This window comes from Geotrypetes seraphini, chromosome 6, assembly GCF_902459505.1.
Source record: "Geotrypetes seraphini chromosome 6, aGeoSer1.1, whole genome shotgun sequence".
NCBI lineage: Eukaryota > Metazoa > Chordata > Amphibia > Gymnophiona > Dermophiidae > Geotrypetes > Geotrypetes seraphini.
Window position 1 is genome coordinate 170674649 of NC_047089.1, and position 23394 is coordinate 170698042.

At 45.2% G+C, this 23394-nt stretch overlaps 1 protein-coding gene across 1 annotated transcript in view; it reads right to left on the reverse strand.

Annotated features, from left to right (window-relative positions):
* MSL3 (MSL complex subunit 3) overlaps positions 1-23394 on the reverse strand; it is a 118404-nt gene that overhangs the window by 60717 nt on the left and 34293 nt on the right. Inside the window, exon 5 of the mRNA XM_033947964.1 lies at positions 12119-12207. Coding sequence (XP_033803855.1) covers positions 12119-12207 — 89 coding nt within the window. The remainder of the gene's footprint in view (positions 1-12118; positions 12208-23394) is intronic.

Genomic DNA, 23394 nt, shown 5'->3' on the forward strand with positions numbered 1-23394 from the left:
GGCCCTGAACGGCCTGGACGCGGGCGGTTTTGGCTTTTGCCGGACGAGGGAGGCAAATGAGCGTTCGTGTTCAGAGAGGCGTTTTGTAGCCGCCTCTATAGTGTTGTCAAATAGCTCTTTTCCCACGCAGGGGAGGTTAGCCAGCCGGTCCTGTAAGTTGGGGTCCATGTCGACCAGGCGCAGCCAAGCTAGTCGGCGCATGGCGACAGCAAAGGCTGCCTCTCTGGAGGAGAGTTCGAAGCCATCGTAGGCCGCGTAGAATAGATGGAGACGTAGGTTGGAGAGGGACTCTACAAGCAGGCTAAACGCTCCTTGGCGAGAGGCTGGTAAGTCAGTCTCAAAGGCTCTCAGTAGTCCGATGAGGTGTTTGAGGTAGGATGTGAAGGTGAAAGTGTAGCTTTGCACCCTAGAGGCCATCATCGCATTTTGATAAAGTCTCCTGCCGAACTTGTCCAGGGTTCGGCCTTCCCGACCTGGGGGGACCGTGGCTGAGACCCGGGAGGGGTGAGCCTTTTTCAGGGACGATTCTACCAGCAGCGACTGGTGGGAGAGCTGCGGTTGTTCAAACCCCGGGTAGGGTACCGTACGGTACTTGGCCTCCATTTTGGAGGGGACGGCTATGACCATATAGGGGGTCTCCAGGTTCCTGAAGAAAGCCTGTTGGAGTACCGGATTAGATGGTAAACGAAGTGACTCTCTGGGCAGTGATGGCATGTCCAGCTCCGCTAGGTACTCTTTTGAGTATCTGGAGTCGGACTGGAGGTCTAAGTCAAAGGCGTGGCCCATGTCCTGGATAAAGCGAGTGAAGGATGGGCGGGATGTTCCCGAGGCCCCATGTGGGGTCGGTGAACGAGACATCCGTCAGGTGGAGAAGGACGGGGAGACTTCCCTCGAGTATCGAGGTTCCTGCTCCGATCCACGTTCCGAGACCGGGGAAGCACTGTGGTAGTGTTCCGGGGTCGGGGATCTCCGACGTCTCGAGGAGCCCCTCGTAGACGATGCCGGGGTTCGGGGTACCGATCGTTGTCGAATCGGTGACCTCGACCCGGACTCCCTCGGTGAAAGCCTGGTACCTCGGACCGGAGCCCCGGTCCGAGGGGGAGTTCGGAGGATGCGCGGGTTGGAGAGTGATAACTCCGCCACCCTGAGCGGTCCCGTACGAAGTGTAGGGGAACGGCCTCGTAGAGTGGGGGAACCCCGGGCCTTCTTGGAGGTACGGCGGTTCGAGGTTTCTGTCGGTTTAGCACGACGTTTTGCCCTGTGGCGGTCTGTGGGAGGAGAGCGCCTCGGCGAGGAGTCCAAGGAGGATGAGATGCGGCGAAGTTTGCGCACTTTTCCCCTAGGTGGCTCGACGTGAGGCTCAGGCTGGTCTGGCACATGCGGGGTCGAGGTCGAGGTTGAGGCTGGTTGTAGATGGGCCATTGCAGCGGACAGCTCCGACGAGATCTTTGCTCGGAGTAGGTCCTGGAAGATGGGCACGGACAGCATCAAAGGCATGTCACCTGCCTCTGTGCACTCCACCGGGGGCGACCTCGTATCAGAGTATTCCCGTGTGGTGGAGGCACGGCCCGAAGGCTTGGAGGGCTTCGCCGGGGCTGTAAGCATGGGACTTCCGCCATGCGTCGCCGGTGTCCCCGAGGTTGGTTTCTTCGCTGGTACAGAACCTGAAGAGGGAAGAGGGGACTTACCCGGAGCCGAGGCTTTCTGTTGTCCCGAGGACTTCGGAGTCGAGTCTCGAGGCGATGCCGAGGTATTCGGGGCCGAGGTCAAGGCCGGGGCCAACCTCGAGGCCGAGGTAGAGAGTTGGTCTGGGGCGAAAAGATCCGCCATGCGGGCTTTCCTTCGACGCAGGGCCCGATTCTGGAAAGTAGCGCACTGGGGGCAGGAGTCGGTTGGATGAGCGGCCCCCAGGCAAAGGATGCACCGGCGATGCGGGTCTGTGATGGAAAGAAGCCACTCGCACCGGGTGCACTTTTTAAAGCCGGTCAAAGGCCGGGACATAGATTCGAAAGTGGCCGCGGTTCGAGTAGCCACGCGGCCAAGGGGACCCAGAAGCCTCCGGGTCGGTCAAAACGAAGCAGGAATCAAGTTGAAGAAGAATTTCGCGCACAGCGACGTAAACGAGGAAAAACAAAAAAAAAATCGCAGTGCTAGAAGGCTGTTGGGGCAGAGCCTGAAAAAACACGACTTCTAGGCTCAGCGGAAAATTTTGAACTGGAGACCACGAGGGGATGCGCCCCCTAGTGGAGCAGGAAGGCACGCATGCGTGGAGCAGCAGAGCAAACTTAAATCTTCAATCAAGTTTGCTTGAAAATGCTTCCGCATCGGGGCTCCGTAGATGACGTCACCCACATGTGAGAATATCATGCCTGCTTGTCCTGGAATAATTTATTTTTTATACTATTTTATTGCAAGTCCCCTGAAGAAGCCCAAAGTGGGCAAAAACAAAATATCTTCATCAGGACTCCTGATAATGTGGCAGCCTCTCTTGTAAAACTTCATTTGAGCTGCAGTCTTTATCTGCAAAGCAATGCTGAATTTTTGCCAGGGCTTGTACACAGATAAGTGCATTTGTTTAAACATAGCTACTGTTGTGGGCTTGAAAATTGTAAATGATTTTGAAAGCTATTGGGAGTTGTATTTTTTTTTTTTTTTTTAATAGAAAAAAGTAAATAAGTGTTTAGTATTAAAGTACTTAAGAATTTTTTTAAGGACTAGTAATGGCTGAGCTTTCAGGATTCCCAGTATTTTGTTCTGGGTCTCTTGTTCATTGAGGTCCTTTTTCTGCATGTGGGAAAATTCAGGAAATATCAGTGGTTCAGAATAAATGAAGTTAATTTTGTGCAATCTACAATCATAATGAATTGCACTCCTAAACCAGATTATGTGGATCTCAAATTTACTGTTTACACAATCACCATCGTACTCGAACTGTACAAAAAAAAACCCCAACAAAAAAAACCCTTCTTTCCGATTTCATAAGATATAGGATGTACAGTATAGGAAACAATCAGGTGCTTGGAGATTGTATTGGGTATCACAGGCCTAATAAAATGCAATAGGAAATATAACTATCTTTCTGCCACATTTCCTTGGTCTTTTGAATACACTTCCTGATCCATGAGGATTTTCTTTCTCCCCACAATACATAAAATAGAAGCATTAGTACCAGTAATTATTCTCAATGCCATTTTCTCCTTACCATTCATTGCGTCTAATTTGCCTTCATAAAACTTTTTATTTGGAATAGAAATATCCCATTGATCACTTCATTCACCACAGTTCTCTTGGAGTTGCGATCCAATGCTTTTTCAGTAGAGATTCTATAGCATTTATAAAAATTTCCAGTGGATGAGATATGCACTTTATTATGCCTTTCTGTATAGAGGTTTTCACCATCAGAACTCTGCAGCAGCTATATAATGAGTAACTCTTTCTCCTTACAGAATTTACATTACCCGATTTAACAATTTTATTTTCAAAAACAAAGTCCTAAACACCGAGTCATGTTCTATGTATGGAAAAATAATCAGAATAAAAAAGTATATCATTGCCATTTATGGAACACAGAGTAACTCATAATGAATGAAGCGAACCTCAGAATGGCTTAAGAGCATTGATCAGCTTTACAATGAAGGTAATGTTATTATCCAGATTTTAAAGATCTGATCTATTTCTTCATGAATGTTATTATTCAGAAGTTAAGCTGAATTTATATACTGCTACCATTATATAATACTAAACGACAGATTATGTTCTTACCTTGATAGCCTGGGCTCTGTTGAGTCCGTTCTTTAGCTGTTGATTTCCACTTCCTGCAAAACTGCAGAACAACAACTCCCTTTCTGCAATGGAGACCAGCTCCCTCTTCAGTTGGTACCAAAGCAATCGAACTCCACTGAAGCATAAGAAAGGAGAAGCATGCGGAACTTCCCCAGCAAAAAACATATTCTGCTCTTCTCTGAAACTCAGGAAACAGAACGATCAATATGCATTTAACAAGCAAACAGTGAACAATAAATCATGCACATGAGTAGCTAAGAGCCAACTAGTAGGGGCTAGAGAATCTTCCAAATGAAAAAATATTAGGAAACCCTATGTTCCTGTAACGTTTCTGCTTAATCTTTGTAGATACAGTAGAAGAGGTCCTGAGACGGACACTGGCAATGCTCAAGGCAGAAATCAGGCAAACCAAAAGTCCGCACAGGGAGGGCAGTACGGACCCAGATTATCGGGGTAAGGACCTAATCTATCATTCTATTACACCTTGAGCCTGCAAAGGTATGCGCGACGCACAAATGGAAGATTAGATTAGATTAACACAGGATCCATACTTTGGCTGATGTACCAAAGAAGTGCCAGATGTCTAGAGAGGGAGAGATGTGCCTGCCCATAGAACTGAGGACCCAAAAGGGGCATCCTCTCGAGACACCACATCCACTCTGTAGAACTTTGTAAAAGTGTGAAAAGTAGTGAAGTAGCTGCTCTACAGATTTCATCAGGTGAAACAGCCTGGGATTCCGCCCAGGAAGTCGCTATGCTTCTTGTTGAAAATGCTGCAAGAGAGATAGAGGGCTGTTTCCTGTAGGTAATGTAGGAAGAAGAAATCACCATGCAGATCCAGCTGGTAATGGAAGCTGGTCTACCCCATCTCCAGTGACTGGTCAGCACAAAAAGATGATCAGAAAGCCAGGAGTCATTAGTCCTTTCCAGGTAGATAAGCAGATCTCTGTGCACATCCAGCTTGCACAAAGTTTGTCCTGTTTGGCGGAATCTGTAGGATGAAAGTCAGGCAAAGTTCTTGATTGATATGGAAGGAGGAAACCACCTTTGGAAGAAAGGAAGGAACTGTGCGCAGAGAAAACACTAACTCTGTGAAATAGAGAAAAAGGTTCCCTACATGAGAGGGCCTGCAATTTTGAAATCCTTCTTGTCAAAACTACAGCAACCAAAAATATAGTCATAAATGAAAGGTCTAGCAGGGAAACTTCCATAAAGAGACTTGTACAGAGCATGGGTCAGGCCCTTCAAGATCACATCAAGTTCCCAAGACGGGAACAGTCTGCAAAATGGGGATCTAAATCTGCACGACCCCCTCAAAAACCAAGTGACATCCTGGTGAGAGGCCAGAGACCGTAGGCCATTCTGAGCATGAAAGCACGAGATACCGGCTATCTGCACTTTGAGAGATGAAACTGCAAGGCCCTTTTCAAGATCAGCTTGCAGGAAAGCAAATATCACCAGAAGGGGCGCCCACTCCAGCTCCACCTGCTCCTTGGCACACCATAGCTGGAAGGTCTTCCAAGTCTTAGAGTAAGCCATGACTGGCGCAGGCTTCTTTGCACTATGAAAAGTTGAAACCACAACCTCTAAATAATTCTGAATCAAGGCTGCACGCTCAAGAGCAATGCTATAAAATCAAAGCATTCCAGCTTCTCCATCGGAACTGGGCCTTTACTGAGAATACTTGGATGAACAGGCAGTTTCAGGAACCTGCCTCTGCAGAAATACCAGATCCAAATAGCAAGACCCACGGGGTCAGTCCAGGGCCACCAGGATCACCAGCCCCTGATAAGTTTTACTATCCTGCTGATGATCTGACCTACCATGATCAACAGCAGAAATACAAAAAGGAGCTGCTCTGTGGGCCAGGGCTGAACTAGGGAGTCTAGCCCTGAACTTCTTCACTCTGCTCTGACTGTACAGTAGAAGCAGACTGCCTTTGCATTCTTGGCTGTGGCCATGAGATCCATGTCCAGTCTACCTCAAGTCTAAACAATGAGGAAAAACACTCTCTGGGACAGCAACCACTCTTCAGGATCCAGAATGTCTGCTGAAAAAGTCGGCCTGGACAATCTCTACCCCTGCTACGTGGGCAGCTGAGAGAGCCTGCAAGTGAAGTTCCGCCCACTGGAATAACATGTGTGCCTCCAAGCGAAGGGAAGCGCTTCTGGTGCCTCCCTGTCCGTTCACATAAGCCACCACAATGGCATTGTCTGAAAACACCCCGACAGCCTTCCCTGTCAGGAATGATTACAACTGCAGCAAGGATAACTGAATGGCTCTCAGTTCCCGAAGATTTATGGACCTCTTGCTTTCTGCTGGGGACCACCTGCCCTGGAGGGCTGAACCATAGCAGAGAACACCCCAGCTGTTGAGGCTGGCGTCAGTCACAAGGGTCACCTCGTGTAGATTCCAAGAGGTGTATCCCTCACCAAGGTTTCACCCTTGGAGACACCAGCACAAGTGGCACTTTGCCTCCACAGTCCAGGGGAGCTGCATCTGCAGGAAGTGACATTGTGGAGACCATCTGGACAAAAGGGAATACTGGAGTGGGCGCATATGAGCCCTCGTCCAGGGAACCACTTCCAAGGAGGTCGCCATTGAGCCTATGCAGATAATGCAGAAGAGCCAAGAGCTCCATGATCCACCTCCTGAGCTTCTGTTTGCGTGGCTTCTAGAAATTCCAAACACCGAGCTGGCTGCAGCTGACTTTTGCAGAAGCTGACTATTCTCTGCAAGAGAATCACCATTTGGTGAACCACATGCTCACCATTCTCCAGAGAGAGGTCCTTGATCAGCCAATTGTCTAAGTAAGGATGCATCTGAATCCCGATCCTGCACAGGCGGGCTGCTACAACCATCACCTTGGAACAGGTGTAGGGAGCCATGGTCAAAACAAAAGGGGGTGCCACAAACTGGAAATGTTGCTGCAGAATGTGAAATCTCAGATATATCCTGTGATCTGGAAAGTTGGGGATGTAAAGATATACCTCCAGCAAATCCAGAGGCAAGGAATTCTCCAGGAGCCACCACTGCTATGACGGAGCAGACCATCTCCATATGAAAGCGCCTCGTTTACAGATTTCAGATCCAAAATGGGCCTCCAATCTTCTGTGTCCTTCTTGGACACTATGAAGTATAAAGAGTATCTGCTTGATCCTGATTCTTCTTTGGGAACAGGCGACTTACTAAGGGATCATCACTGTGATCCACCACTACTCCTGCCCCCTGGCTACTGGACCCCGTTAAGGATCCCAAATCACCCACCGTCACAAAAAAGCCCTGCAATAAACGCATGGAAAGGGACTTCCAATCACTGCATGGTATGGTTTAATATTAAGATGGATAATTCAAATATGGTTTAATATTAAGAGGGATCATTCAAAAGCAAAGGTTCTAGACTTTAAAAAAAACTAACTTTGTTCGGATGGGGAATTACATCAAGGAATTGTCGTCTGGAAGGAGTGGAATGCACTGGACAAAACTGAAAGGAGTGTAAGAGTGACAAACCTTTTTGTGAGGCAAGTAAGTAAAAGTAAGAGGAAAAGAAGGCCGCTTTGATTCTCAAAAGTAGTAGCTGAGAAAGTAAGGAATAAGAGGTTAGCTTTCATAAACTACAAAAGATCACAGAAAACAGAAGAAGAATAAATAGCTGAAATGGTCAAACAGGAAGACAAGACTTTTTTAGATATATTAGTGATAACAAGTGCAAAAGTGGCATTGTGACACTCAAAAAGTAAAGGGGAGGAATATGTAGAATCTGATTTTAAAAAAGGCTGAATTTGCTTAACAAATATTTCTGTTGTGTATTCACGGCTAACGCGCCAGGAGCAGGAATGCAGAAGACTCATTTTAGCAAAGCCTTTCTTTTTAAAGATGCATTCAAGGATTAAATGAATTGCCTATGCCTTTAATTCTTCCTTATATTATAATGAATGTCTCTCCCCTCTCCCAATCGTTATTTTTGAATTGAATTGTACTTCTTCTCTTAACTTTCCCTCTTTTTGACCTTGTACGTACTTATTGAATTTTAATATGTTTAAGAACATAAGAACATAAGCAGTGCCTCCGCCGGGTCAGACCATAGGTCCATCCTGCCCAGCAGTCCGCTCCCGCGGCGGCCCAAACAGGTCACGACCTGTCCAAATCACCAGAAGGGGCCCCCATGCCACCTTGGTTTCCTATTGAGTCCTATCTTTCCTATTGAGTCCTATCTTCCCATCAAAGTCCTAGCCCTCCGGTCTTGCACATGCACGACCTGGTCGGGTTTCTATACTTATTTTCTGGTTAGCTTTCTCAGTATCCCACGATCCCTTTATCCCTCAGGAATCCGTCCAGTCTCTGTTTGAATCCCTGTACCGTACTCTGCCCAATCACGTCCTCCGGTAGCGCATTCCAAGTGTCCACGACCCTTTGGGTGAAAAAAAAACTTCCTTGCATTCGTTTTGAACCTATCTCCCTTCAGTTTCTCCGAATGCCCCCTCGTACCTGTTGTCCCCTTCAGCCTGAAGAATCTGTCCCTATCCACCCTCTCTATGCCCCTCATGATCTTGAAGGTCTCTATCATATCACCCCTGAGCCTCCTTTTTTCCAGAGAGAAGAGCCCCAGCCTATCCAACCTCTCGGCATATGGGCAGTGTTCCAGCCCTCTTACCAGTTTTGTTGCTCTCCTTTGGACTCTCTCGAGTACCGCCATGTCCTTCTTGAGGTACGGTGACCAATATTGAACACAATATTCCAGATGCGGACGCACCATTGCTCGATACAGTGGCATGATGACTTCCCTCGTCCTGGTTGTTATGCCCCTTTTTATGATGCCCAGCATCCTGTTGGCTTTTTTTGAGGCCGCTGCGCACTGTGCAGATGGCTTCAGTGATGCATCCACCAGCACTCCCAAGTCTCTCTCAAGACTGCTTTCTCCCAACAATGCCCCCCCCAATTTGTAGTTGAACAACGGGTTCTTTTTCCCTATATGCATGACCTTGCATTTTTCCACGTTAAAGCGCATATGGTTTTGTTAGTTATGGTATGTCATGTTATGTATTTATTGAAATTTTAATATGTTTAGTAATAATTTTGTTAGTCATGTTTGTTTCCCTCGATTTTGTAATTTTTAACTGTACATCGCTTAGAATTTAGAATAGGCGATTAATCAAAACTTATAATAAACTTGGAAGACTAACATGAATGGGGATGGAGGAGTAATAGACCTTGATTGATCTTCAGAGGGTTGTGTTCATGAGTAGCTAGCTAAAATAAAGGTAGACAAAGTGATGGGCCGGATGGTGTACAACCTAGGATGCTGAAGGAATTTAGGGAAGTTCTGATAGCTCCGCTGATTGACCTTTTCAATAAGTCTCTAGTCAGGAGTGGTACCGGAGATCTGGAGAAAGGCGGATGTGGTCCATCTTCACATAAGTGGAAGGAAGAAATAGGGAATTACAGGCCAGTAAGTCTGACTTCTGTGGTAAGCAAATAAATGGAAATGCTTTTAAAACAGAGAATGGTGAAGTTTCTGGAATCCTGTGAATTACAGGACCAGAGACAACATGGATTCATTAGAGGTAGGTCTTGTCAAAAAAATCTGATCAATTTCTTTGACTAGGTGACCAGAGAACTAGAGGGAATGCGCTAGTTTTTAGATTTTAGCAAAGCCTTTGACAGTGTTCCACACAGAAATCTAATAAATAAACTGGGGTCCCAAAGTGACGGGCTGTGTCAAGAAATAGTTGAGTGGAAGGCGACAGAGGGTAGTGATCAATGGAGATCGCTCTGAGGAAAGGGATGTTACCAGTGGTGTGCCTCAAGGTTCTGTTCTTGGGCCTGTTCTTTTTAACATTTTTATAAACAATATTGCTGCATGGCTATTGTGTAGGATCTGCCTCTTTGCAGATGATACCCAAAATCTGCAAGAGTAGATACCCAGGATGGTATGAATAACGAAGAAAGACATGGCAAAGCTTGAAGAATGGTTTGAAATTTGGCAGCTAAAATTTAATGCCAAGTAATGCAAGGTCATGCATTTGGGCTGTAAAAACATGAGGGAACGGTACAGTTTAGGGGTGAAGAACTTATGTGCATGACAGAATAGTGGGTCTTGGGTGTGATTGTATGTGATGATCTTAAGGTGGCCAAACAAGCTGAAAAGGTGATGGCGAAAAATAGAAGGATGCTAGATGCATGGGGAGAGGTATGGCCAATAGGAAAAAGGAGGTATTGATACTCCTGTATAAGACTCTGATGAGACCTCATTTAGAATATTGTGTACAATTATGGAGGCTGCACCTTCAAAAAGATATAAAAAGGATGGAGTAGGTCCAGAGGAAGGCTACTAAAATGGTGCGCGGTCTTCATCTTAAGGCATATGGGGACAGACAAAGATCTCAATCTGTATACTTTGGAGGAAAGGCAGGAGAGGGGAGAAATGATAGAGACATTTAAATACCTATGTGACGTAAATGTGCATGCATCGAGTCTCTTTCAGTTGAAAGGAAGCTCTGGAATGAGACGGCATAGGATGAAGTTAAGAGGTAATCTAAGGAAATACTTTTTTTTACATAAAGGGTGGTAGATGCGTTGAACAGTCTCCCTGTAGAGGTGGTGGAGACAGAGACTGTATCTGATTTCAAGAAAGCATAGGATAGGCAGCATGAGAGAGGAAGAGATAAGGGTTACTGCGGATGGGCAGGCCATTTGGCCTTTATCTGCCATCGTGTTTCTATGCTTCTATCACAGTCCTACTCTGAAAGATCACTAATGCTGGGAGCTGGTATGGTATGAGGTGGGGATGCTTGCCTGGGAGGATTCCCTTGAGGTAGAGCCAGCACGCCCATTGGCCACGCAGTGCTTCCTGGTCCTGTTAAGTAGGTTTTCTATAAGAGGCTGACAAAAATCAGAGAAGCCTTGCATCAGGGGACTTGAGGCTCCTTGCACAATCCCAGACTGGGGAAGAGGAGATTCATCCACCACCATGTACTTGTGTTACGCCCCATCGCTGCTTGGGTCATTTGAGAAGGATCTCTTTCCCTTAGGCCAGAGTTTCCGGGATTTCAGGGTTTCTAAGGCCTCAGAAGACTTGATAGGGGCAGAGCCTGAAGCTCTTGCCCCTTCCTCTCGCGTCCTGTGACACATGGAACATACCAATCAAAAGGCAACTCTTGTGTAAAAAACGCAGGATCTGTGACTAGAATGGTCTAGGGCAGGGGTAGGCAATTCCGGTCCTCGAGAGTCGGAGCCAGGTCAGGTTTTCAGGATATCCACAATAAATATGCATGAGATAGATTTGCATCTCAAGGAGGCAGTGCATGAAAATCCATCTCATACATATTCATTGTGGATATCCTGAAAACCTGACCTAGCTCCAGCTCTCAAGCCAGATCAATTAAAAAAAAAAGCAATTTTAAAATTTTGGGAGAGCAGGGAGAACCAAATCTTAACCCAAGAAACCTTCAAAAATGAAATTTACAGATCCTCCACCTCACCGATGTTCCCTATAGAGAATAATGGGAGTACTCACTGTGACTTCTGGTGCCTGCTTCCCTGAATAAGCCTGTTTGCAAGTAAAGGATTTCTGCCTCAGAAATTATCAGACCTCTACCGTCAAAGGAAATTTTCTGGCTGCAGGTTGGATGGATCACGACCCCTGAGACTCCTACCCCTGAGATTCCGATGGGGGGAGAAGCTACCCAGTCAGCTCCCTGATATCTAGAGGGTTCTTAGTCAGAGGCCACACAGCCTGCCCTCAAGCCTCTGATGAAATCAACAGGTGAGTCGCTCCCAGTGAGACAGACCCCAAGCTCCTGAAGGGACACAAAGTAGGCTGGCTCCACCCATGCAGGAAGTGTCCTTTCCCCAGCAGAGTAAGTCTAAGAAGGGGACCTCCAAGAACCAAAGCCACAAATAAATTTAAAAATCATATGGAAATTATTTTGATTGATTATTATACACTTGTTGTAAGAGATGAAAATGAATAAATATTTACAAACAAAAATCATATGGAAAAATAACTGCAACAAAAAAAGAGGCATAGCAGATCAGAACACACCTTCTAAGTTTGCTTGCAAAAGGAAAAACTGAAGGAGAGCTGTTCTCTACTGCAGAAGGGGAGGAGTTCAAGATCAAAGTGATATCCTTCTGCAGTTTTGCATAAAGTGGGAATCAACAGCTAAAATATGAACTCCTATGTATAAGTAACAGAAACCCTCACTAAAAAAATATGACAACATTATTGGTGTCATGAGAATATGGGCATATTTTTGTTCAATAACTATGTGAATCCTGCTTTATTTCAAAAAAGTCTATGTATCATTTTAAAAAATAAAAATACATCTTGTACCATTTCTGATTTTTCATCAATATCACTTTCTTCACTTTTTATTTCTTCATCCGATTCTTCATCACTGTCATCTGAAGAACTACTCAATGCTGTATCAAGGACAAAACATTTAGCCATTAGCAAAGTCTCCCCCACCCCTTCATTCTCAAAGCATTTATGAAACTACGTGTAATAATGGAAGATTAGGTTTTTACCTTCGACTTTCTGTTGGTCCCTGTAGGATTCTATACTTTAGGTGTTCAATCCCTTCTCGCAATCCAGGAGTTGCAGAAATCCAAAAACTTAGTGAGTTAGAGCCCCCTACAGTTCAGTCTCAAAGCCAAGCAACCATACTGGAACCAATTCAATGATAAATAAAGGGGCCTGGGGGAACCTACCCAGCAACAAACAATTTCTCTTAAGATCAGCTCTGCAAAATATAAAAACAAGTGATAAACAGGCAAACTGTAATAGAAAAGACATTGAGGAACAATGTAGAACCTGCTATGTGCAACAAGCACCCACATGAAACAGCCATCGGCATGATGCATACTCACAGAAGAGCAAACTGCCCTTAGATCTGTCGACTTGCTGGAAGATCCTGAAGCCTATAAGAATAATTGAGGCCGGTGATTTCTAAACAACGGAGCTTACACAAAGAGGGTAGGTCGTATGGAATCCTACAAGGACTAACGGAAAGAAGATTATCAAAGGTAAAAACCTAATCTTCCATTCTGTTACATCCCTTCCGGATTCCATACTCTAGGTGATGTACCAAAGCAATGGCAGTGTCTAGGGAGGACAGAAGAGCCTGCCCACAACACCGAAGTCCCAAAAGCAGCAACAGAGCGATCCACCACATTCACTCGGTAAAACTGAGTAAAGGTATAAAAAGAGGACCAAGTAGCCATTCTGCAAATTTCATCTGGATGAATCGCTCAAGACTCCACCCATGAGGCAGCAACACATCTAGTCAAGTGGGCAGTAAGAGAAACCGGCGGCTGCCTACCGCAGGCGATGTAAGTCACAGAAATGCTCATACAAAGCCAACGGGCAATTGAGGACTTAGAAGTCGGCTCACCTGGCCAAGATGGATTAGTCAGGCCAAAGAGATGATCAGATTGCCAAAAGTCATTAATCTTCTCCAAATAGTGGAGTAAGACTCACCTGAAGTCCATGCTTTGGAAGATCTGATCTGTTCACATCAATCCCGTGAAGTGAAATACAGGCAAACACGTACCTCCTGAGTGACATGGAAATCGGAAACACCTTCGATAGAAAAGAAGGTACTGTATGGAGAACCACCCCCACTTCCGTGATCTGTAGAAAGGGTTCACTGCTCGAAAGAGCCTGAAGCTCCAAAAATCACAGTTAACTTACCCTTAACAGGTGTTATCCAGAGACAGCAGGCAGATATTCTCACATGTAGGTGACGTCATCACGGAGCCCCAGCAAGGAAAGGCCCCAAGTACATTGCCACTTTAAGAACTTTAGAAAGTTCGAGACCGCCCGCACCGCGCATGCGCTTTCCCACCCAACATAAACATGTGTCTCCTCAGTTAAGATAGCCAGGTAAGAAGCCAACCAGGGGAGGTGGGTGGGTTGTGAGAATATCTGCCTGATGTCCCTGGATAACACCTTTTACAGTAAGTCACTGTGCATTATTCCCAGGACAAGCAGGTAGCATATTCTCACATGTAGGTGACCACCAAGCTGTTTGAATATTGTAAAAAAAGAGTATATACAGAGAGAGTTAAGGATTCTTAAAGCACTGACTTTATTTGTCAATGATAAGGATTTTCTCTCTAAATAGGTTGGTATTTTGAACTGTTCTTTAGATCTAATGGTCCTTATTATTGAATGAACAAGGGTTGCTACAGAGTCAATTCAATTTGAATTAGGCACGAAACTGGGGGAGCTAAAGAGCACACTGGACCCTGGGGATTTCGACACACAACTTGGTGAAATAAAGAAGAAAATCAATAACTTTAGTGCAGGGCTACAAAAATATAAAAATTCAAACACGATGAAGCTGATTATGCCAAAGGGATGAATTTTCAAACACAACCCATGGATCCGGGTTTTGCACAGACAGATAAATCGATGTGCGGTGTGTTTTTCATTTCCTATTTCAGATAAGTATATTCTTTTCATTGTGGCTAGAAGAGTATTAGGTGCTATAGGCATTAACTTCATGGCAAATTCAGATACCTTTAAGGTTTGCATTGCACAAGGCTTTTTTCTAGCAAAATATTAAACGAGGAGGTTTTTTATGCCAGTGATTTACCTTTACCCCGTGATAGCCTCCACTTTTTCACGACCTTTGTTGTTTGGTTGGTGGAGGAGGGGCTCCAAGACTTTTTCCTACCTCGAGGTAATTTTTACAGTAAAAATCTTGAATGCGTTGAACCTGGGGTATTTGAATATACCATATACACATATATATTTTCCAGAGAGCTCCGTTTGTGTTTCATGGTTCATATGTTTGCTGTGCTGTGAATTTTTTGAGTGTGGGGTTTATAGCATTCTTTTTCTCATTTGGCTTGTGTGGTTTGACCTCCAAGCTAACCAGAATGGGATGGTAAGAGTGCTGGCCTTTCTTTAGGAAAATAAATTCTGTAATACTGTTTGACCGAAGTGCCCATCCCGTCTGGAAAAAGATTCCAGAAGTAATGTGAGGTGAATGTATGAACTGAGGACCAAGTGGCAGCCTTGTTGATTTCCTCTATAGGTGTGGAATGGAGAAAAGCTACTGAAGCTGCCATTGCTCTAACTTTATGGGCTGTGACCCGACTCTCCAGTTGCAGCCCAGCCTGAGCGTAACAGAACGAGATGCATGCGGCCAGCCAGTAGGATATCATTTTCTTGGAAACAGGATGCCCCAACTTGTTACAATTAAAGGAGACGAAAAGCTGGGGAGATGACCTATGTGATTTAGACCTTTGCAAATAGTAAGCTAATGCTCGATTGCAGTCCAAAGTATGAAGAGCTGTCTTTCTAGAATGAGAATGAGGCTTTGGAAAAAATACTGGAAGCACAATCAATTGATCGAGATAAAATTCAGTAACAATCTTTGATAAGAACTTTGGATGAGTACTAAGCACAACCTTATCATGATGGAATAATGTGAATGGTGGATCCGCCACCAATGTTGGAAGTTCACTCACCCTTCTGGCAGAAGTGAGAGACATGAGGAAGACGGCTTTCCAAGTAAGCTATTTAAGGTGAGTCAGACATTGGTTCAAATGGAGGCTTCATCAACTTAGCTAGAACCACATTAAGATCCCATACCACAGGAGGTGGTTTGACATTGAAAAGTCATTTCATGAACCTGGAGATGAGAGGATGGGCAGTGAGAGGTTTACCATCCACTGACTGATGAAAGCGCTGAGATGAACTCTAACAGATGTAGATTTGAGTCCAGAATAAGACAAATGGAGAAGATAATCCAAGATTCGAGAAACTGAGATGGATTTCAGTTGTTCATGATTAAAACGACACCACGAAGAGAACCTTATCTACTTTTGGTGTTAACGTTGTTGAGTGGACGGTTTTCTGGAGGCTTCTAAGATAAGACAAACAGGCTGAGAGAGGTGAAGATCAGCAAAACTCAGCCCGAGAGGTACCAAGCTGTCAGATGTAGAGAATGAAGGTTGGGAAGAAGAGAACCTTGACTCTGCGTGAGAAGAGATGGAAAAATTTGTAGAGAGATTAGTTCCTTGGCACTGAGTTGAAGTAGAAGAGAAAACCACAGTTGTCTGGGCCACCGAGGAGCTATCAGAATCATGGTGGCAAACTCCTGCTTGAGCTTGGCAAGTGTCCTGAGAACAAGAGGAAAAGATGGAAAGCATAAAGGAGCTTGTTCGTCCAATCCAGGAGAAAAGTGTCCACTTCTAGGTGATGATGTGAGTAGAGCTGGGAGCAAACATGGGGTAGCTTGTGATGTGGGGAGACGCAAAGAGATCTATTTACAGTGCCCCCCATTGGGAGAAAATGGAATGGAAAATTGTTGAATTCAGGATCCATTCGTGAGGTTGAAAATGCGACTGATCTTGTCTGCCAGAGAATTCTTTTCCCCCTGAATGTAAACTGCTTTGAGAAAGATGTTGCGAGGAATTGCCCAATTCCAAATTTTTTGAGCCTCCTGACAGAGAAGGAAAGACCCTGTTCTTCCCTGCTTGTTTACATAATACATTGTTTCTTGATTGTCCGTCCGGACAAGGAGAACTTGATCTTGTATGAGATGTTGAAAAGCTTTGAGAGCACTGAAAATCGCTCCGAGTTCCAATAGATTTATATGATGGCGTCGGACTCTGGAGGTCCATAGACCTTGAGTGAGTAGGCCACCCAGATGAGCCCCCCAAGCATAGGTTGATGAATCCAACGTGAGAACTTTCTGATGGGGAGATGTTTGAAAAAGCAAACCTCTAGAAAGATTGGAAGATTATGATTGTTAAAGAGATAAGGTCACAACAATATGTTGGGAGAGAGGATCCAGAGACTGTGACCAGTGAGAAGCCAGAGTCCATTGAGGGATTCTCAGGTGGAGTCTCGCAAATGGAGTCACGTGGACCGTGGAAGCCATGTGGCCTAGGAGAACCATCATGTGTCTTGTCGACAGAGACTGGAGCTGGACAATTTGATGGCAGAGTTGAGCAAGGGTGTCTTGACGTTGTTGAGTCATGTCTAGGAGAGTACCAATGAATTGGTGTTGCCGAGATGGTTGAAGTTGAGATATGGGGGAAGTTGATTTCGAATCCCAAACTTTGAAGATAAAACACCATCCGGTGTGTCGCTGAAAGTACATTTTGTAAGAGAGATCCTTGATGAGCCAGTCGTCCAGATAGGGAAAGGCTTGAAGGTCCCGAGATCTCAAGGCCGCTGCCATTACTACCAGGCACTTGATAGGGACTCTGGGAATGGATGCCAGACCGAAAGGTAGAACCTTGTATTGGTAGTGGTGTTGTGCCACCCAAAACCTGAAGTACTTCCTGGAAGCCGGATAAATTGGGATATAAATGTAGGCCTCCTTTAGGTCTAGAGAGCATAGCTAATTGTTGTGATTCAGTAGGGGATACAACGTTACTAGGGATAACATTCAGAATTTTTCTTTGGCCAGTAATTTGACAAGAGCTCCGAGATCCAATATAGGTCAAAGACCCCCTGTCTTCTTGGTGACAAGAAAATTTTGAGAGTAACCTCTTCCCCCCAAAAAAAAAAAACCCAACAAAACAACCCATGTTCTCTTGCTCCGGAGGAACCTTCTCTATGGCATTGAGAAGGAGTAAATTCTCGATCTCCTGAAGAAGGGAGGGGTGAAGGAGATTGGAAACAGACTCTCTTGGAGGATGATCTGGTGGTATAGTGAGAAAATGAAGGGAGTACCCGTCCCAGATGATGTTGAGAATCCAGAGGTCGGATGTAATTAGCTCTCAACAATGAGAATAAAGTTGTAGGTGATCTCCGATGGGTTGAGTTAGAGGCAAAGGCAACTGGATTGAAACTATGTTCTCGAGTAAGTGGTCAAAAGCATTGAGTAGAATTAGCAGAAGCAGACTGTTGAGGTTTCTGAGACCTCTGCTGTTTTCGCTTCTTCTGCTGAGGTCTTGAAGCAGAAGATGGTTTAGGAGCATAACGTCATTGGTAGGACGTAGATGGTTTAAATGGACGTGATGTGGAAGCCTTTAGTTTAGGTTCAACTAATGAGTCCTAAGACTTTTCATGAGCGATGAGCTTTTTGAGTGGCATTTCAATTATATCTCCAAAAAGCACATCACCAAGACATGGTATGTCTTGAAGATTAACATCAATGTCAACCACTCTGAGCCAGGCCAGCCTTCTCATGGCCACAGACATAGAAGAAGCTCGAGAAGACAGCTTAAAAGAATCGTAGGCAGACTGAACCAAATGTTGTAACTGTAGAAGGGTAGAAACCAATTGTTGAAACCCCTTATCATAATGAGAGGGAAGATATTTTTGGTACATAGGCAATTGCTTCAACAACTGCTTCAAATAGCATGTGAAGTGGAAAATGCAGTTATTCACTGTACTATTCAACATAGAATTTTGATAGAGGCGTATGCCAAAATCTATCCATAGTGCAACCTTTTCTCCCAGATGGAACAGAGGTATACACCTTAGAGGAGGTAGATTTTTTTAAGTGTAGATTCTACCACTAAGGATTGGTGAGAAAGCCGAGGTTTGACATATCCTGCAGTTGGAACAATTTTGTAAGTGAAGTCCAGCTTTCTAGGCACCACTGGCACTGATAACAGAGATTCCCAATTTTTATAAAGAGTATCTTTCAAAATAGCATGAAGAGGAAGCTTGAGCACCTCCATTGGAGGTTGCTTGATGTCCATAGTTTCCATGTATTCAGGTGTATATTTAGAATCAGCTTCCAGCTTAAGAGACATGTCTTTACCAAGTTCTCTAATAAAACGAGAGAAAGAAATAGTCTCTGGAGGGGATGACTCTTTAGGAGAGAGAGGTGAAGATCCCTCAGAAGAGTCATCAACTTCTGTTGTTGAAGGAGAAGCACCAAGAGAAGATTTAAGGTGAAGATCAGAGTCCACTACTGTTGATTGAGATCTATGTCTCTTGCAACATCGATACCGAGTCTGGGAAGGAGAAGGGGTCTGATGCTTACGCTTTTCTGAATGTTTAAAAGAGAAATGCTTGGATTTGTGAGAATACTTACTCAAATGTGAGCATCAAGGAGAAGGCGAATGCTTGGAAGAGCTGCAGCTGGAAGCTGTAGTCTTGGATACATGCCTGGATGATAGATGGTGCTGAAGTCCAGGAGACAGAAACAAAGACTGAGTAATGGTACTGACAGCCCTGGTGTTGGTACTATCAGGCTGGGCCGGTACCAGCAGAGCCGATGCAGGGGTCAAAATATTAAATATGTGACTATACTCTGCACGAAAGAACTGTTTAAATTGTTCTTTCAAAGTAGCTACCAGTACCTGTGGCATTGTCATCTGTATCATCGGTGCCACTACTTGCTCCACAGACGGCACTGGTACACGTGGCTTTGACGCCGGTGCCATCGGTGCCGCGACCTGCTCCAAAGAGGATGACTCCGATGAGGAGAAACCCCTAGATTTTGGAGTGAGTCGCAAAAGGGGTCGTCGTTTGGCCAGCATGACTGGACTCAATGCCTTAGTGGCCAACCCCACCTGGGAGACTGGTGACTTCCTCGCTGGCTTACCTGAAGGACCAAGAGGTTGCGACTCCGGAGTAGAAGACGATGCCAAGGAAGGTCGTGACACCTTGAAGGATGGTGCCTTCACTGGCAGTGCTGTTGAAAGTGGTACCTTTACCGGAATGTCGCGGAACATGGTGCCTTTACTACTTGTGCCGCAAACTGCTGCACCTTTGTAGGCAGTGCCATAGAAGTTGAAGGTGAAGAATGATCCCCTTCCATACTGGCACCGAAAAGTTGTTTTTACTGTAGAAGGCGGCTTTTTAAGGTGCGCTTTTTTTAAGGTGAAAAACGCGTGCACGAGTTGATGCGGTGCTCCACTCCTAGACACTTTATGCATCAACTATACAGGTCTGTCACTGAGATAGTCCGTTGGCACCTGCTGCACTTCTTAAAACCGGATAATGGCCGAGACATTAAGTTAGGGAATACCACCTCAACCAAATCAAACGCAAGAGGCTGAGGAGGGAAGAAAGGTCCCAACGTAGAAAGCCCGAAGGCAAATGAAAAAAGAAATGTCTTTTTTTTTTTTTAACTTTAAAGAAAAACAGTAAAGACAAGAAGAAAAAAAGGAAAAAAGTACACGCAAGCGGGAAGGCAAGCACAAAAATGAACGAATGTTCAACAACGGGACTGAACAGCTCCACAGAAAACACTGAACTGAGGAGCTGTGCGCCTACATTGCGTGGAAAGGACTCGCACATGCGTGGTGCAGTCGGTCGCAAAATTTCTAAAGTTCTTAAAGTGGCAATGTACTTGGGACCTTCCGTGCCAGGGCTCCTTGGATGACATCATCCACGTGAGAATATGCTGCCTGCTTGTCCTGGGATAATAACATTGTGCCAAGATAATGGTGACCAGAAAGACAGACTTGATAGCCAGATTAAGAAGAGATGCATCCTTCAGTAGCTCGAATGGATCTTCCTTAAGGCCCTGCAGGTACAAGGTAAAGATTCCACACAGGGGAAACCTGGGCACATCGTGATGAGCAGTAAGCAAACTAGAACCCCTATGTGTTTGGAAGCATGAAAAGCCCGCTACCTGAACCTTAAGGGAGGCCACAGCTAAACCCATATCCAAGCTCACTGGAAGAAAAGACAAAACCACCGGAAAGAGAGTCTGCTCAGGCCCTACCGGGTCCTTGGCACACCACTGTTGGGAAGCCTTCCAGGCTGTGGCATAAGAGGCCAAATTAGAGGTTTTCTTAGATTTCAAAAAAGTCAAAGCAACTACATCAGAATAACTGTACTCCATCAAGGCTGAGAGCTCAAGAGCCATGCCAAAAGACCAAAGCACTGTCGGGCCCCATGGGCACCAGACCCCGAAAGAGAAGGTTGCGAAGAAGAGGGTGTTTTCGTTCCCAGTCCCACTGAAGATATACAAGATCCACATACCACGGAAAATTAGGCCAATCTGGAGCCACTGGAATCACTAGGCAGGGATGTGACGCTATCCAGCAGATGAATCGACCGACCAGAGGCCACAGAGGGAACACATAAAGGAGGTCGTAAGCCAGCATGGGCAGAACCAAGGTATCCAGACCTAAAATTCCACACTCTATAGTGCGACTGAAGAAGTACCTGACTACAAGGTCCTGGTTGAAGCCATCAAGTCTAGCTGTGGCAGGCTACAGCACTGCATGATAAGATGGAAGGCTCTTTGTAAGAGGGACCATTCTCCCAGGTGCAGGACTTGGTATTAACAAGAGCCAAAATAGAAAGTGTCAGGAGACAGGATAGGCATAATATCCGTATGACAACAAATGCCATCCAGAACAGACATAGCTAGATAAGAGGGCTCCAGCACAGGGACCACCGGCACCGGAGCAACCTGCTTGGAAGGAAGAGACATGGACACTGGCTGTGGCAAACGAGCTGGGTCTGAAGAATAAGCTCAACAAAGGAGCCAAATAAAATCCAGGGGAAAGTCACATGCCTTGGTCACTGCAGTGTCCTACTGAAGCACTTGCGCTCTGCCAAAGGAGCCAATCTCCAGAACGGCCCCTAGCAAGGACTTTTTGATAAAATCATGGTTGGCTCTCCAGCCCTGGAGGACTCATAAGAGGCGAAGCCCAAAGCTCCCACCCCCTCTCCCATCATGCTGCGGCATATGGTACACGGACGCTGTTCCAGTGCCAATCTGGCACAATCCACATTTGTACTCAACAGATTAGGGGCTGAGGAGTCCATCACAATTGATTTCCAACCAAATCGAGGGGGTTCGAGGCAGAAATCAAACTTTGAAAAAAAGATCAATAAATATCCAATGTGGCCACTGCCAGTAAATTTGTGCTAAAAAAAAAAAAAAAAAAACCCGGCAAAAATAAAGCAAATCCAAAAATAGAAAAAAAACGATTTGGGGTTTGGGAAAGTGGGCGCCCTGAACCCTACCCACAGAAACTCATAAAAATGAATTTTATAGTCTTTCAAAGATCACCCCCGAAGCTCCCATAGGATATAATAAAGGTATACTCACAGTCACTGAAGTGCCTTGCTTGTCAGCTCTTTTTACTGCAGCTGAATGGAGGAAAAAGATTTTCTGCCTCAGAATTGCTCCAAAGTGACCTTCAAGATCTTCATCTTCGGACTGCCAGTCGAATGGACCCTGACTGTACCCTCAGCCCCCACGGAACTTCTCTACACGACCGGGGAAGGGAAATGCAGCCAGCGCCCCGAAACCCAGAGGGATTTTTACTCAGGAGGTATACAGCCTGCACTTAAACCCCCTGAGAAAGTCAGAGGGCAAGCGAGTTACCAGAGGAATGGACCCCGAGGCTTAGAAGGGTGGCACACAGCAGGCTGGCTCCATAGGTCCACCAAAGTTTCTCTGCGAAGCAGCAATCTGGCTCCACGGGACTGCATCCTTTCCTCTGGCAAAACCATCACAAGGTGTTTCGCGGCACTCAAGCCATAAAAAAAAACAAAAAAAAACACAACACCACAAAAAAAGATGCAGAACAGAAGACTTTTGCATGGATCGCCTACAGAAATTTAAACTGAAGAGGGCTCTAACTCTCTCTCTAAGGTAGGAGGAACATGTGCTCAGAAAAGCGTTTGGATTTCTGCAACTCCCAGATTGCAGGAAGGGATTGAACACCTAGCGTACTGAATCCAGAGGGGATGTAACAGAATTTATTTTGCCTCCGAGATCATTAATACTGCTGCAGTAATTTGAGGCTAAGTCCCATTTGGTTGCACTAGAAAAAGGTGGCGTATCAAAAATCTCAAAAATTAAATGTTAAATAAAATCATTAAAAGTGAACAACTTTAATAATAATAATAATAACAGCTTATATACCGCAATACCGCAGATTTACTGAATGTGTAGGGCATGTTCAGTTTGAAATCCTTGAATTTAACTTTGACATAAATGTAGAAAGCTTATTCATGAAATTACAGATAGAATAATAATATGTCATACAATTATTTATCAGCTGCACTAAACTATATGAATAAAAGAATTTATCACAAGTGGGACCTGAAAATTAAGCACTTTGAGCAGCAATGGCTCTACATATTTACCGTGTTTTTCGGTCTATAAGACGAACCTGACTATAAGATGCACCTACATGTAGAGGAGGAAAAACCAAGAAAAAAAAAATTTGGTTCATAATTTTTCTTCTTGGTTTTTCCTCCTCTACATGTAGGTGCGTCTGGTGGTAGGCAGCCCCCTGCCCGGTACCTTTTTTAAATACCGGTGGTTCAGCACGGTCTCGCCAAGAGCTTTCAGCGCTCCTGCTAGATGGCTGCCTCCTTTCTTGCTGCAGAGCAGCGCATAAGGTAGGCGTGCAAGCTTTTCGCTTCCTATCTAGTCCCGCGACGGTCTGTGAATGGATGCAATCAGTTCTCACGATTTGCAAGAACTGACAGCAGTCATTCATGGAGTGGCGCGGGCCCAGATAGGAAGCAAAAAGCTTGCGCTCCTGCCTTATGCGCTGCTCTTCAGCAAGAAAGGATGCAGCCATTCAGCAGGAGTGCTGAAAGCTCCTGGCGAGATCGCGCTGGAACACTGGCATTTTAAAAAAAAGGTACCGGGTGATGAAGGAGGTATTTTAAAAATTGTATTCGCTCCATAAGATGCACCCACTTTT